Genomic DNA, 16,709 nt, shown 5'->3' with positions numbered 1-16,709 from the left:
ATATTTCACTGTATGCAAAATGTTACCAAGAGATTTTGTTATGCTTTTCTTTGGGGGGGGGGGAGAAAGAGGGAATGAGGTTCTTAGTTTGCTCCATGAATTATCAAGTGCAAAGTTAGCTGCAGCTTAAAAGCTGCTATGCTGCATGTTAATTTGTTAACAAATCAGGTTAACTTCCACTGCCACAGTTTAATCAGCACTGTGCATTTTGTGGGGCTCAGTAAGAAACAGATTTATTGCTAGACATAAACCAAACCACCCTTAATTAGTGGCACTCCCAGCACCAACAAATACTGATTCAATTTGCTGTCTGCTGCTAAACTAAAAGCAACTCTTAAATTATTTAGTTTTAATATTACGTATTAGCAATAAAGAAACACAAAAAGCTTCAGTACATTGAACACGGGGGGAAAGAACAAAGAAATACTACTCATTAAGTGTCTCTGGTAAAGAATTAAATTGGCTTCTGGTTGCTGGACAAAGTCCAAGTGAAAACATTCCTTAATAAATTATATCTGCAAAAAAGGGATACTCAAAAACTTGAAGCAGCACAAGCTGACCTGAAGCTATTTCAATACCTCACAGATCTCTAAAGAAAGAGATTGCTAATAATTCTCTATAAACAGATCAGTACAATAGCATTTAAACTGAAGGATAAATCATTTTGCTGCTGCATTTGTGAAGGAGTTTTCCATCAGTTTACCTTTTGAACACACAAAGCACCAGCTCACATTGACATGCGCGTGATGACTTTTTCCTTTCATGGCAGTGAAATGATTCGTACAAACAATGCTGTTGGAAGCGATGACTGCACATCCCGCAGCAACGCAAACGTCTCCAGCATGGTATGCGACAGGACAGCGAACACAACGCATCATCTTTCCTAGCAAAGCAGAACACTGCCATATTATTTTGGAACAAAACTGATTTCTTAGTTGAGCTAAAACACGGTAGTACTGCCTCAGGTAGGCTACATACAAACACACAAAAAAATATCCACTATGCTTTCAGAGTTTGCACATTTGCATTTAGCAACAGTACTGAATTAACAACAGCTTTTAAAGAACCCTAGACTGAGTTTAAAGCATTATGGTATTTAAATGTGCAGGTTTTAACTACGCACAGCAGGGTAGGCAAGCTTTCCTCATGCAATCCTGTCTACAGATGTTGCCCAAAGCTAAAAATATGCACAGGATCAAACACCTCCACATCCAGCGAGCCCTGCTGCAGGATTTGCACGTTCACAGGTCCTGCCCTTGCTCTGCTCAGCCTGTCTCTCCTCATCATCTAGGCATTCTAGGTTTCATTCTCTTACCATGGTTAAATATAGCAAATAGAAAGCTAGTTAAATAAATAGAACACAAGGTAAATGCTAATGTTTGACTAAAATGTATTCAATCCTTATTTTTAAAGGAATTCGGAATCAGTCACCAGTCCATGCCTGAAAACCTGCAGGCAGCAGCTATTAAATGGCCAGCTTCCTTACCTTAACATACCACAAACAGACTTAATTCATCAGTCATCCAAATGTAAAATGAAACTACCTTTTGAAATCCGTGGATGTGAGGGGTTACTAACATGACAACTCAGGCAGCTGTGGAGAGGGCATCGAAACCCCCTGTTCTCAAACACAGTGAGATGGAATTTTTTCACACAGGCTTCATGGTAGAATTTCCCGCAGTGAGACACGACACAGCGTTTCACATCTGCCTTTCTCTCCTTGCACACAAAACACGTATGCACACCTAGTGGCAAAAGTAAGGAAAAGATCTGTCACCCAAACGTGAATTCAAACTGCTTCTGTTGGTTTGGTTATGCATGAGGAAGGGTTTTGTTTTTAAACAAACTCAAATTCTATTCTTTGATGCAGCAACCCATTTAACTCTTCAGTGTTAAATACTCATCTGCTCAGATAAAGTCACAATGCAAACCCACTGCAGTTAACACGAGCACAATGCCCAAAGCCTCACCAACCTGCTTTTACATTCTTATTTATAAGCCTCGGTACATGAGTAAGACTCTATTTTTTGTCATTTTTCTTATTAAACCAATGAACCAGGATAATGGGCTGTCTGTGAGCCTCTGAAATTTGAAGTGGGTCCACAAACCAAGGACAAGCATCCTCTAATCTCTCTGCACCACTTGGAACAGCTTTATTTTGAAGCAGCCTTGCTCCAGCAAGGTTCACTGCATGTACTGAGATGAGCTTATGAGCAAGAACGCAAATCTTTTACATAAGTTTTATGATTAAGAACTTTCAAGCAGTTATTATAGGATTAAAAGCAGATGAAATTAATAGCAATAAAGTAGTCTTTTAATAGGAAAAGCAAAAGATTGGTATAGACACAAAGGACTGAAAAAGGGCTTAAAGCATTTCACCTGCTGCTTTTTTTCCTAGGATTTCTTAAGCCTTTGTGACAGACTTTATAAATCTCATCTGTAATTGCACTCAGAGAGCAACTATTTTGCAGTTATTAAGGCAATGGAATTCAGACCACATCAGCCAAGTTGCAAGAGGTTCTCCCCGAAAACACTGTGTGAGCTTTCTAAACCACGGCACACTCAGTGGTACTGTATGAACTCCCACCCTGTCAGGCACCAAAGGTAAGTATGGTTTCTCCCAGGATACATACTGTGTACAGGAGGATTTCCTAGAACAATGTATGGGGAAACTACAACTATTTTTTTTATATTAATAGAAAGGGACAGACTTGCCTGATGTACATTCACTACATATGAATTTTCCTGCTGGTCTTCCAGAGAGCCCAAGGCAGCTCACATGAAAAGCTCGATAGCAAAGTCCTTCACACAGTAGGAGATCACCTGTTTTTTCACACAGCTTTTACAACACAAAGGCATTGAATGTTAAAGAAAAGTTCACATGTGGAAAAAACTGTTTTCTTTATTCCTTTTCATATATTGCTCCTCAAAATCTCTTTTCCCGTTGTTGAAATCAAATAATGGAGTCATTAAAACTGCTAGAAATATCACTCATAGAACCACAGTTCAGGAGTAAATACAAACTGACAGAAAAAAGGAAAAGAAACAGAGCTTTAAGAAGCTTTCCTGAGCACACTGATGCACCTGAGTAGGGTTAAAAGGCTTCCTTATTTCCCTTTTCCTCGGCAAAAGGAAATTAATCTAGGTGGCACAATGACACTTCTATGTCCGAGTGGGTAGCAATGACACAAGCACAACTAAAAACGAACTGAACAACAATGCTGGCAGAACTTAAGGGATTAGCCAACATTTAAAAATAGATATAACCTCATCACCGCTACAAGACATGAAAATACAGCTGCGTGCCTGGTCTCGTGGAAACAAACTTGATCTGTCCATTTGTATTGTGTTATCATTTCACAACCCAAGAACTCTTCTAGAATAGTCTGAGAGAGCTTTTTGCTTTCAGTTAACACATCACACGCATGCTGCTAGCAATGCAGGGCTGCAATCTTTGCTGCACACAGAAGCACAGGACCCAATGGGCTTTACTTCCTCCTCTTTATTAACAGAGAAGCGAGCAGCTCTTCTCAGTCATTTAACTAGTTACCTGGCAACACTCACGCACTTACTCTGAGGTCCACATTACGCTTATCTTAGAGATGTGGAAAGCCAAGCAGAAAGGAAAAGTCACGTATTGGAGGTCAAGGAAAAGAAATAATTAGGAATGAAGAATTCCAATTACTGGCATAGCACCCTCATGGCTAACAGACATCTCAGACACACATGATAAACCTGTTTCTGGCCTGATATTGTCATTTTCATATTTCAAAAGCCCTCTTCTAGGGAGCCTCAGGAAACATCGCTGCCCCAGCTGACATCTCTCACCTGACACACATATTCTTTTTTTGTTCCTGCTCCTCGCTCAGATTTTTTGGATGATATAGACACTTCAGTCTGAGTTTCATCAGCACTTTCATAGGGAGACTCTGAGCGCTCGTCTCCTTGGCCATCCGAGATCTGAAGATTAAACATACGTGTTAGAGAAAGCAGCCATGTAGGGTCAATTCTGTACAGAACATCAACTGAAGGAAGCAAGCACCCTGCAACTCACACTAACAGATTCAGGCACACTCTTTGGGTTTCGTTTCCCCCACCTTTAAAAACAGCTTGATTAAAACCAGAGTATGCATTTGTGGAAGTCACAACTGTAACCACCATCCTCAGCAACTGAAAAGCAGCCAAAACAAAACACCAAAACCTTTTAATACGGCAGTTTATTTATAGTCAGTTCTGTAATACAGTTAGCTGTTAGCCAGTACCACAGGGATATCTTCAACCCCCTTGATTAAAGTTTGCATACATGTTTTATGAGAGTAGCAGTTAATTTTAGAAAGAAACTTGGTAAACTACAAGCTGCGTATGAAAGTCTCTGACCCAAATAATCCCCAATAAAATGGGAACAGTATATAGAAAGAAGGAAGAAAGAAAAAAGTGGCTGCCTGAACATGCTTAAGGAGCATTACAGCCAACAATGAATTCAAAATACCATAAAAGATATAGCCCTGTAATGGATTTACGTTAAAATACCCCAAACAACCCAAGTAACATATTTAAAAGAAACTATAGGTCAGTTTCCAGTTCAATAGAATTTAGGGAGGGGATGGACAACTGAGTCATTTGTCTTATCTCAGATTACCCCAGAAGATGCAGAATCTCATATTGCTGCCCTCAGACAGTACTCACTGAGTTGTGTTCTACTAAGGGCATTCTCCAAGAGAGCATCACAATTAGGAATTGCACAAGAAACCTGTCACTTCTCTTCAAGCTTGTTCTAATGGTTATTCATTCACACAGACCAACAAAGATACTGCCTCAGGTCCCTTTTGAGTTGTCTTACTGCAACTCACAGTAGATGCTGCTTTACTCCAAGTATTTCAACCATATTAAAAGCCCTCTGAAAGCAAACATTTTCCTCCTATGGAAGCATGCTGCAATGAAGCCTGTTTCAATCCTTTTTAGTAAGTCAGAACCCTCTAATTTTCACCCAGAGGAACTTTTCTCAGCATCAACAGAATTTTGGTGCGTTTTCTCTAAACCTCAGCTGTACTTCAAAAAGGCTCTTGAAAAATCAGGCATGAGAACTGGAGGCAACAGCCCATTAGAAGGCTCCTAAGTACCATATCAAAAGCAAACCAACATGCTACTCTTCAGCGCATCTGTTCTGCTGCATAAGGAACTCCCTAAGTCTTTTCAATACAGCCCTAAAAGTCCTTGTAAACTGCAGTGGAACTCAAGAGCTCATTCTGGCAATAGCTGTTCGTCAGGATACAGACACCCCGGTTTATATGAAGAATTTGCTCTGTTTTCAGACATATGATCTCATATTTATCAACAGCAGAATGTACTTTATCAAGAACAGCCCAGCTTACAAATAGAGACAGCTAGACTCAATCCCCCTATCAGCCAATCTCCTTTAATGTGAACATTTATTAGAAGTGATTTATTTTGAAATCAGAGAGAAAAAATGTAAACCCGAACCAGGCCTGGCATTAGTCTTCACAAAATCCCTTTAGAAACACTGGTTTTGAGCGATTACTTCTCACTGTTGCTGCCAGCTAACTCGCATTCCTCCTTTTAACATCTGCTTTCCTTGACCATGCCTGAAAATACTTTGTGAATTATATCACAGTGACGGTTGGGGTTCCCCCCCCCCCCCTCAGATTACTTGGAAGGGCGTAAATGCATTTTCTCTGTGCAAATGCACACTAGCAAAGCAACTCATACCTACACATCACCTATGAATATTTCTACAGTTGCAGTGATTTGGAGATTTAGAGCTTTAGAAGCAGTTAACAGAGACTGCATGTTAAGTCATTGCTTTGTTCAGGCACCAGGAAATCTCTGTCCCCTGGAAGGAGCTGTGAAACAGTAAACTGCAAATGCAACCTGAGCGCGTGGCCAAGAGCAGCCCCTTCTTGCTGGGAATGGCAGATGAAGAAAGGTAGCGTGGGAGTGTGGCAAAAACACAACCCCCTTTTCCCTTGCCGTTGAAGTAAACTTCCACACATGCTTATTTCTGTTTAAACCATTCCCACAGAAGCATTAATTAGCACGTCATTATGTTCCTGTTCCAACTAGCCAAAATTAGTCATGTTTAGGAAAGAAAAAAGCCACAGTGAAAACCGCCAAACCGAAAACATAAGCTGGAAGGCCTTAGGTCTTTATGGCTGCTCTACTTAAAGTAGCTTTTCTACTATATAAAAAAAAGGGCTCTATATTGTAAACTAAGCAGTCTTATGTTAACTTGACACTGTGGTTATCTCCCATCTTTTCCCCACACCACAAAGTACATGTAAAGCCCGAAGAAAACCCATTTGTGCAGCATACCTTAAGACTTAAGACAGCCTTCTTTCTAGCAGCAAAAGCTACAGTCTTGCCCTTGAGGGAAGCACTCCTCTTCCCCCAGCTCACTACTTCTGAAGGCAGAGCAGAGAAACAGAACATATCCAGGGACAAATAAAGCCACAACAGAATGATGTTTGTTTCAAAGCAATGGGTCCCTCGCTTTGCTTTGCTTTAGACACTTGTAAAATGTTCAAAAGAAGGATGCAGACCTCTATAGGATAAGGTAACCCCTATGGCGGATGACAGCTTTTCAACCCCCCCCTAGACACAGGTCACAAAAGCCCAGCCATTTGTGAATCATAGGTAGAGAGCCATTTGTGAACCACAGGTAGACAGCCATTTTCCTATAGAACCGAGATTTCACTGCCCCAGAATGAATGCACCAGCCCTTCATTTAAATTGAATGGTTATCGAGCTAAAAAGGAGCAGTGCTGGCAAGAATCAAACTCCGCACCACAAATGCAACCACAAAAGCCAAATTTTATCAGCCCATTCAAGATAAAACTTGGCAATTTACACCCGCCTACAGATTAATGCTGGATTTCAACCATGAATACCAGCACATACAGCATGAACAAAATGCCTTTAGTTTATCAACTGTATGGCTAACAGACTGAGAGTATCCTCCAAGATCTCTCCTTTGCGGCTGTCCTGAGCCTCACACACTTCACAAATCAAATGCTCTATTAACTACCAATTTTGCACTACACAGACAAGCCTGGTGGATACCTGCTTAAGGCAGTCACAACTCCTAAGAATCAATACATTCACAAGAAGCTCAGTGATATACTTGCACTGCCTGATGCAGGCTGCTGCTGCAGAACACACCTCTGATCCCTGCTACCATGATCGAAGGTTTAGCCAGCACATCCAACAGCCATGTTACATGTAACTCACGTACACAGCTCACATCCACTCCACCATCACCTGAGTTATATTGCTAATTTTAGGGGGCTAATTAAGGCAGAGATCAGCAGATTCCCTGTTATAAGTGAGGGAAGCATTTCTTCAGGACAATTCAGAGTTTGACCCTCGCCTTATATCCTGCAAAGGTGAAACACTCTCTACCAACTATCTCCCTTTACAAATAACCCCTATTCTATATAAACATCTTTTGGGAAAGCTCTTTCTATGAAGACAGCCAAAATTCAAGACCTCAGCTCAAGTTATTCCAGAATAGATGATGGAATCTATCAGGGAAGTAAAATGGGTGCCTGTCCCTTCAGGCCTGTGTAGAAGGGGCTGAGGTAACCTTCACCCAATGTTTCTCATTAAGGACTTTAAAACGTAGGTTTAAAACAGGTAGAGCATGAGATGTTTGGGAAAACTGTATTTGTAGCCCAAGCAAATGGCACCTAGCACCAAGAGATTCTGATTCACCAAGGGGACAGCTGAGTTTTGCAATAAAGATGCCTTTAGATTGAAACAGTCACCAAGTAAAGGTGATTTACAAGACGATTGCTGGACATAGTTCACGCTGATGTGAAACATGGCCACATCTAAAATTAAACAATGCTTCTGTGGTTTAACACAGCTTTCCACAATAGTTCACAGACAAGCATCCAAATCACAGCATTAAGTAAAAATCAGCATAGGTTTTGGGGGCTTTCTCCTTTGTTAACTTACAAACGTAAATCTTCCCCTTACGATCATGCCAGAGCATGTCTTGTCTTTACTTTTGTAATATAATCTCCTTAGCAAAGTAAACTGTGTGTAATTAACTGTTCTGATAGTCAGGCCAAGGTTCGAAGTAACCAAACATTCACATTAGTGGCAAAGCCTGTTAATTCGCAATTGGGAGCCACTGCCGGTTTGCTGTTGCATTCTGGTTTATATTTTGAGCCACTTCTCATTTCTCATAAAGGCCAAGTATTATTTTTAAGAGTACAAATTCAGGGGGAAAAAAGGCAAGGCTGCTCACTTCGGATCAACAGTAAGTGCCAAGTTTCTGCAATGAAATCGTACCCCAATTCTGTAATCACCTCCACTATTGGCAATTATTGCTGCTGCAACACAGAAGATTCTGCAGAAGTTAACAACATCGCAAGCACCGTCACACTTCACACTGCACATCAGTCAGGCTTCCCTTCCCGTTTCCCTCGATTACTGAACGTCAACACTGCTTTGCGAGGACGTGCCTGCAGAGGCTCTTGCATGGCTCCGCGTGAGCGCTGAGCAACCGGGTGGCATTTCAGAAATCAAACGCAGCTCTTTCAACCGGAAACTGCGCCTCTGCATACACAAGTGAGGGAAAGGGGGAAACTGGCCTATAAAGCAAACCATGAGCTTTGCCCTTCTTTTGGGCTGAATTTACTCCAGGGCTCAGTGAGGTTCAGCATACCAGAAGCTACAAATTAACCGCCAGGCTCCCAAGGCAAATCCTTCCTTTCCCATGTGCATCAGTTAATCACTACTCATACACCTAAGACTCATAGGAAACACGTAAGGACACATTACTGCATTTTTCCGAGTTCTTTATAGCTTTGTTATTGGAATAATACTTCTACTGAGTCAATCTGGGACAAAATGTTGGCATCTCTGTAAATTCTTTGGTTTTATTATTATAGTTTTACCCATGGATACAAATCTATCGTTAGTTTAAGAACTGGGCCTACTCATCTCAGGGTATTTTGATCATACCTCTTATACCACTACAACTTTCTTTTTGGCAATAGTTACTCAGACCCACAATGGCACAGGAATAAGCACATCGAGACTCTCTATCCCCAAAGTATTTTTGATCTTCTTTTGAACTATATTCTGAAATTCCCCGTTCACATTAACCAAAGTGTTTAATGGATTCTTTTCAGACAAACATCGACCTATTTTTAGACAGGCTATGTAAGAATGCTGATAAAAGCATTAATTCTGAACTGAATGAAGATGCTCTTGCAACTGAATACTGGGCAACTGCTTAATTACTAAATATGAGATTTACTCATTTATGCTGCATCCTGAACTACTTTTCCTCATTTCGTGCAAATGTGAACAAAGATACAAGGACTGTTTGTGAAATCCTGGAGTTTCCTCCTCATGACTGCATTGACTAAGTAAGAATGTTTTTGATGTAGGGTGCTGGGCAGGCTAAGCAAAGAGGAGGAAATGTGCAACTGTACATTTAAAAGAAGACTTAAGACACTAGCATATTAAATGGAATTAAACTGAGACAGGTATGTGCATCTTGTGAGTTTGTATGTTTATATTCTTAATTTGGGCTATTTAAAAGGATGAAGGGGGAGGGGGACAGAAGATTATCTGACTGAAGCACTGTGTACAAAACCACTTCTCAAATGTTTTTCCTACTGCAAGACTTCCCTCAGCTGCAACATGGAGTTTCAGTTCACTGCACCACCGGTTACAGCGTGCAAAGGTGAAAGGATAAGCACTAGCACAGGGGAACGTTTCTCAGACCACTCAGTACATCTAAACGTTGAGTTCAAGCCTGCAACTTTTTAAGCATTTCTTTTGCAACCAGGTACCTGATTCCGGCCACACACCCCAGCAGCAATGTGAGCCAATTCTTCATTGCCCCTGGCTTAAAAATAGAGGGGGAAAAAAAAAGGTAGGATACAAGCTGGTTTGTACGCTCAGCCTGCGTATTTCCAGAACCACGTGGGCGAACTGTGCAAATGGCATCGTTAGTTCCACATCTGGATGGTGGAGATTTCACTTTAAAAAGAAAAAAAGAGGCAGGTACTGACGTATTTTCCCTGGCATTTAGTCAAAGTGATGCGTGAGACAAGGGAGGGTCGCCTAGGATTTAAAAACTCAAATGATTCCGTGTTTCAAAGAGGCAGGTGAGGACGAACTGAAACAGTGACGGGGGCGTTTGCTCCATCCTCTCACCTACCCGAGGAAAACATGCTTTGTTTTTCCATTCCAAATTTTCTACTTTCTTTAAGACAGCTCCAAAATCCAATAGTAAATGCCAGTGACAGCAAAACCATTGCACTGTCATTGCAAGGAAAAAAAAGGTTCAAAAACTCTACGCCTGAAAATGAAACAACTGAGAATTTCAGAATTTAACATACTAAGAACATAAAAATACAACTGTTCTCCTTGTCAAGGCTGGCCCTCAATTAGCTGTTGATCTGGTTATTAAACGTGCTTTTTGTGTTAGGCTTAGCATTAAGTCTTCATTTCTAAAAGATGATCTCTAAAAGCATCTTTGATGGCTCAATGTTATCCTGGGGGTTGGGAGGGGGTGGTGGTTGTGTGGTTTTTTTCCCTTCCCTGGAAGTACCTCCTGCTAAAGTATGTCCTAAAGGACTAGAGCATCGGTATTTGTTCACGCAAAAACTCATGCCTCATGGAGCAGAAGCAAGTTTCAACTACTACTCACTGTGTGTTAGCAATTGCAAAGTGAACAACATTCACACTTCTTCCCAGCTTCACTGGGACTTCTCCCCTAGATCCCATTCAGACAAGCTTTCTCTGCCCAGTGCTTGAAGGTTTAAAAAAAAAATTGGGAATTCTGAGTGAAGAAGTTTCTAACATTTATGCACCTATGGTACCCACGCTGGAATGGGCTTCACCAGTTACTACTCCATCAGGCACACCTTTTCAGACTTCCAGCTACCCATTTCCATTAAAACCTGGTAATTCTTCCTCAGAAAACTCACTTTATTAACTCAGTGTTATAAAAACACTTCTTATATTACTCATGTATCCTTACTTAACAGCACTTCTTAAGCATTAAGAATACAAAGTTTGATCTTAGTCATATTCAAGATGACAGTGTTCTTCTGTCACATTATGCTTAAGCAGTTATAAAAGCAACTAAAGGGCAAAATTTTCCAGAGCCAAAAAAGTTAACTCTCCCTCTTCCCCATTTCACTTGAGCGCATCTCTTGTTTTATGATCCTGCCTGTAGAAGATGAAATGGAAACAAAAATCTGCTCCGTATATTTACTTTAAAGGTCAGAGTATATAAAAGGAAACCAAAGCATGGCAGAAAATTACTGCCTACCAAAGAAAAAAGTGGGAGAAAGTCACCTCCACAGCAGGATCCATCAAAGAAAGGGCCCACAAAGAGTGACCTGCCTCTCTTTCCGAGCTGTCAGACACTCACTGGGCTAAGTGGCATCCTCTTTCAGGTCATCTGCTATCTTTAATAGATACACTGCATCTTTCTAAAAGCATTTCAGAAGCATGTTTCCATGACTTCTAAATGCTGTTGGCTATTAAGTTCCACTTTGCTTTAAACTAAGGACACTGCTACAAGCTCAGACTTCTTGATATGACTTTAGAGTCAGTGACTGCTGTACCACAATCATCCAGGAGGAAGTGGTCTGGTCAAGAGCTTTCTCTAGAGAGGCTGGAGTACGCATGTTCTGATAAGCAAACTCTTACCACAGCCAAACCCCAACTGCCTTTTTTTTTCCTCATTAACAATATCTCAGTGGCTACAGGGCTGGGTTTGTTTTAATCTAAGCACAACTTAAAGGAGCATAAGTCAACAAGCAACATACAAACACCAGGTCAGACTGTATTCAAAAGACAATCTATCGTGCACCCACACGGAGACAGAAAAACTGACAGAGCCAATTGAGTTACAGTTAACATTTCCTTTATTTCAGTATAAGAATTCCTGAACTGAATGAAGAATGGTATTTTGGCCCATACTGCTAGACTAGATAAATTCTTTAAGTATGCAGTGCCACAAGTGTACACAGTACTGTAAGAGCAAAAAAGACGGCCTGGGACAAGTTTCATTTTTATTATTAGCAGGAGTTAGACGTTTCAGGTAAGGATATTATGCATTTCTGAATTTGCCTGGAAAGTTAATTCAAACTATGAGAACATTTTAAAACATGATAAAATTGCCTACAGATACTCATGATACTTTGGTAGGGGATGCGGAATCAAAACCTACATCATGTAAACATTCAGCAAACAGATTCTCTGCACTCTGAAGCCTAAGTAATACATAAGGTGAAGATAATTACATAAAGAAACTTAATTTTCTACACAGAACGTGCTGCCAAAGAACAAAAGTCATGCCTAGAACTTTTTTCCATGTGAAAGTAGAAGCACAGTAACCAAACCGTATGATCTGGTGGGTGATGCAGGTCATTTCAATTGTTAGAGGCTTTAGCAGAGGTTTAGCAAGAAACAAGTCCAATAACTTGCAGTGTTCCACAAAACTGTACCCCTCACTGCTCACTGGTGCTTTGAAACAGGGAAGAAAACCAAGAAACATCTATAGGCATACAGAAACAAACACAGGAAACAACTGTCTGCTAAGTCAGAGGATTTAAGGTGGCACTATATATCTTAAATTACCCTTAAGTATTGTTTTGAAGAGAAAATTACTCTCCCAGCAAGGTAGAATGGAACGCTAGAAGCACACTGATTGCGCTTAACAACCTCCAAGGTTAGCTTCAGATCTATTTGCTGTAGGCCAGTACTTCGTTTAGAATAATGTTAATTGCTTTCTTCCTTCCTGTTTTTAGGATCTCAAAGACAGTTTTAACCTTTAAACCTAAAATAGTTTACTTGTGTACTGTAGGACAACTATACTCCTGCGTCAATAAATGGAGCTGACATACTTTTCAACTGCAAGCTGTATATGTCTCATGACTGCCTTCTCAATCAAATATCTTACCTTTTAAGAATGGCGTTTTCTCCATTGTGCATACATGCTAATACCCATTAAATAATGCAAATAAACCAAATCTACCTCAAATCAGTAATAAGAAAAAAATCTACTGCTCAATATGCAGAAAAAGGGCAAAAGTTCAGGTTTACATTATTGTAACTTGCATTATTAGGCCTTGGCAACATAATAAGTTGTAGTTAGAAGCAGCAACTGAGCTTGCTTTGACACCGGATGTTATAGAAAAAATTCCCCCTAGGGAAGACACGAGGAACTCCCCATAAAAACACCACTGTCAAAACCTCTTTAAAAGCTTCTTTGAACTGCCATCTGCTGGTCAGCTCATACTTCATGAGGATACGATGAATGACAGGCTAGCTCAGAATTGAAAGTTACATGGTGTTTATTTTGTCCTCTCTCAGAAAAAAAGTTACCATTTCTTTGACAAGAAGTCAAGTTCAGAAGTAGAACCTAGAGACTGCAGGATACCATGGCACTTATCTGCTGTCAACAAATCCATCCAACCTAAATGAAGCCAGCCAAAACCCATAAAAATGGATTTAAAAGCTAAAGCAGATGTATTTCATGCAAACCCACAAAGCGTGCCAATAATCCAGCAGTAATGGTAATGTAAAGCCTTTTTTATTTAGTAAAAAAATAATGGTTACACTCTCTAAGGGCACCTATGACATTACTGGGCTGTGAAGGGCTGAGGTAAAAAAAGAAACAAGAACACATCACCTGTATCTCTTCTCACAAACATCATGAGCTTTTGGATGGTTACACCATGTCTGACACAGGCAGTAAAAAACTACTCCAAGCTTTTGCAGACTTCAAATTGTTGAGTATCTTTCTCACATCTGACCTATCAGTTGCTCATTAGGAATTAGATTTTAAACAGAGTCATATTTGACATGAAGTACTGGAGGAAATGACTACTGGTACCAAGTGCCTAGAAGTAATAAGTATTTCATTTCAAGATTGAATACAGGTATAAAATTTATTGTTCATGTATAACACCTGTATCTGCCCATCCATCTTACAAGAACTGAAGGGAGTGAAAGTCTACATTTCAATCTCTGATAGGTCTATAAATGATTGCTTTTAAGAACCCCCACCCCGTTTCTATCCTCTGTAAATTACATACCCAAAGTAACTTATCAATTAAAAATCTGGCCTCAGCTGATGATGTAGTATCTCAAATAAACACTGTTTAAAAAATATCCCCAATAGTAACAAAAAGCATCCAAAATAGTACTTTTTTAAAAGGTCAAGAAAGATGCATCTTTCAAACAAGAAAAAAACTGAGCGTACCCTTCTTACTGTACACAGCCTTCCTAAAACCTAGTTGCAATGCACTGAGATTTCAGAGGTGTGCAGCTAGCAACAGTCCTTGGCAAATAACAGTCCTATCCAGGTTCCATTCTGGAACCAGCTGTCTACAGATAGTGTGGGGGGAAATGGATGAAAAAGAAACAAAGGCCAGAATCCACTTAGTATTCCATGTGGAGGTGTATGTGCTTCTGGAGTATACAGAACCTTTCCTGTCTTTGTTAAGAGAGCATCTAACTCAACATTTAGAAGTACTATAGTGAACACAGAAATATAAAAGTTAATCACCAAATGTATTTAATGTTGAGAAGAGTTACATCCTATTCTATTATCTGTGCAAAGCTTTCATCATTGCATGATTGTGTCTGGTTTTCAAACTCTTTCCCTTAACACTGGCGAAGGTTCCTCTCTGGATGTACGCTCTAAGGGTACACACACATTTAGTCATTTAGACAAGTGCTAAGTAATAATACAAAAGGAGAAAAAAAAAGCTTTTAAAGCTACACACACAACCCCAAATTTAGGTATTTCCTGTTTTTTTTTGTAGAATGGATCAATAGCAAGTTCAGAAACACATGCCTGACATTTTTGTTTTATTCAAAGGCAAAATATATCTAGTATCATAGGAAACAAACTGGGTTCAATCCTTACTTGGTACAAGTTGAAGTTAGTGTAGCTTTAGACCACCTAAGGATCTAGTCCACTAATCTACTCCTGGCCTGGACCCAGCCCTCCAAAAATCTCCTATTTGACTGGGTATATTTTCTGTTATCTTGATTTGGATTGTTTTGATATTTTAAAACCTTTTAAACCTTTGCAATCAATAAACTGATTTTCTAGTCTGTGATCTCTGAGCAGTGTACCACCAAGTTATTTTTCCTCACATCTTTTGCTATTTAGCAGGAATAAATAGCAAAGTTTTATTCCTTTTAAAACTGCAAAGTTTTAAAATAGCAAATAGTTTAAATAGCAAAGTTTTAAACTTCCACCTCAGTTTTAAAGTGTTTTAAAGTTTTAAAGTTTTAAAACTTCCACCTCAGCCCATATAACCATATCCTTTTTTACACGTAAACCATTAAGTCATAACCCCAAATCCTACAAAAATGGACCTTTTGTAGAGAAAGATTTCCGAATATATAATTTTAGAGACACTATCTAGAAGAATCTTTCTCCTGAGACTGTAATATTTAGAGATACATATTTAGAGCAAAAAAGACAGTATGTTTCTTAAACTGGTCCGGCTGAAGAGATGGTCCCAAATACAAACAGCAAGTCCCAGCAGTAAAGCCAAAACAGCAGAAGCTGGTAGGCCAACAGATGGGAGTCTCTCTACTGAGAGACCAAAATAAGAACAATTCTTGACTGCTGCCACGGACATTACTTCCTGTAGGCCTTGCTTTGTATTGGGGTACAGGTGAGAGAATTTACTGGATTTTTTTGGTTAGAATCTTTTTCCTGTACATTAAGATATACAGCCATTAACATGCAACCTTTTTTTCCCCCACCCAAAGATAAACCATTTATTCAACATTATTCAATATTGCCTATTGATATTTCAACTGCATTCATTGTAGTGTCTAAGCACCTCATGCGTTTTGGTAGGGAAGATGAAAGAGTCTCTAGCATGGCTGGAAGCCCTACTCTCGTGTTAGCAGGAAAGTATTTTCTCTACAGCTTTTGTAATACAAACTGCTTGGTGCTGTTTGTCTATGGATATTTTACTAAATCCTACCAACTACACTTCTGAATCCACCTGCAAAACAGCATGCATACTTCACCCTCATGCTGCCACTCTTTGGCTGATCGGTTTTAATAGCGTAGATGACCTGGGGAATGGTTTAATGAATTGTATGAATACACTTCTGGTACATACATTTCATTTATTGTATGTCAATTGAGAAGAATTACAGTTCCAAATATGTAGAGCTAAGACTATGATTAGTAAGTATCAAAGAGATACATCCTTCACTGCCTGTTTAACTCTACTGGCAATGAAGCTATTTGCATCAGAGAAATAGTGCTTAAAATTAAACAGCCTGTAAACTAATTTGAGCTTAAAGGGGCTCTGCTCAGAAAACTGTCCACTTCTAGATCAAATAGAGGATTAAGAAACTTGCTTCAATATAAAAGCTATGGCAACATGACAATATTGAGTTACGTAATGTAACTAATGTAGTACACTTACATAAAGTCTGTAGAAGAAAATACAGAACACACTGGCATTTTACTTTGCCTCTAATAGAAGGTTACAATTCTAAAACCTTGTTGGTAAATACATTAAAAACCACAATAATATCTCCACGTCCCCAAATCAGACGTTTGTATTACAATAAATGAATTTGCAATGCACACGTTAACAGGTTTCACAGAGGCCAAAACTGTAACTTGTCTAGAGCACCAACGTTAGAGAATTCGCCTTTGATTTTTGTGT

The 16,709-nt window shown here is 39.6% G+C and overlaps 1 protein-coding gene across 2 annotated transcripts in view; it reads right to left on the bottom strand.

Moving 5' to 3' along the window:
• NSD2 (nuclear receptor binding SET domain protein 2) overlaps window positions 1-16,709 on the bottom strand; it is a 75,660-nt gene that overhangs the window by 11,646 nt on the left and 47,305 nt on the right. The window contains exons 11-14 of one of the 2 annotated variants that reach the window (XM_061467192.1): window positions 3,829-3,960; window positions 2,716-2,839; window positions 1,545-1,745; window positions 704-883 (exon numbers count right to left, since the gene is read on the bottom strand). In XM_061467192.1, the coding sequence (XP_061323176.1) occupies window positions 704-883; window positions 1,545-1,745; window positions 2,716-2,839; window positions 3,829-3,960 (637 nt within the window). Of the gene's footprint in view, window positions 1-703; window positions 884-1,544; window positions 1,746-1,811; window positions 2,840-3,828; window positions 3,961-16,709 lie in introns of those variants that run through there. The other variant, XM_061467184.1, reaches the window with a different exon arrangement.

This window comes from Pezoporus flaviventris, unplaced genomic scaffold, assembly GCF_033815535.1.
Source record: "Pezoporus flaviventris isolate CSIRO_AGI_PZ_B2104156 unplaced genomic scaffold, CSIRO_AGI_Pfla_v1 ptg000002l, whole genome shotgun sequence".
NCBI lineage: Eukaryota > Metazoa > Chordata > Aves > Psittaciformes > Psittacidae > Pezoporus > Pezoporus flaviventris.
Note: the sequence above shows the minus strand (reverse complement) of the source record. Positions and strands in the feature narration are given on the sequence as shown.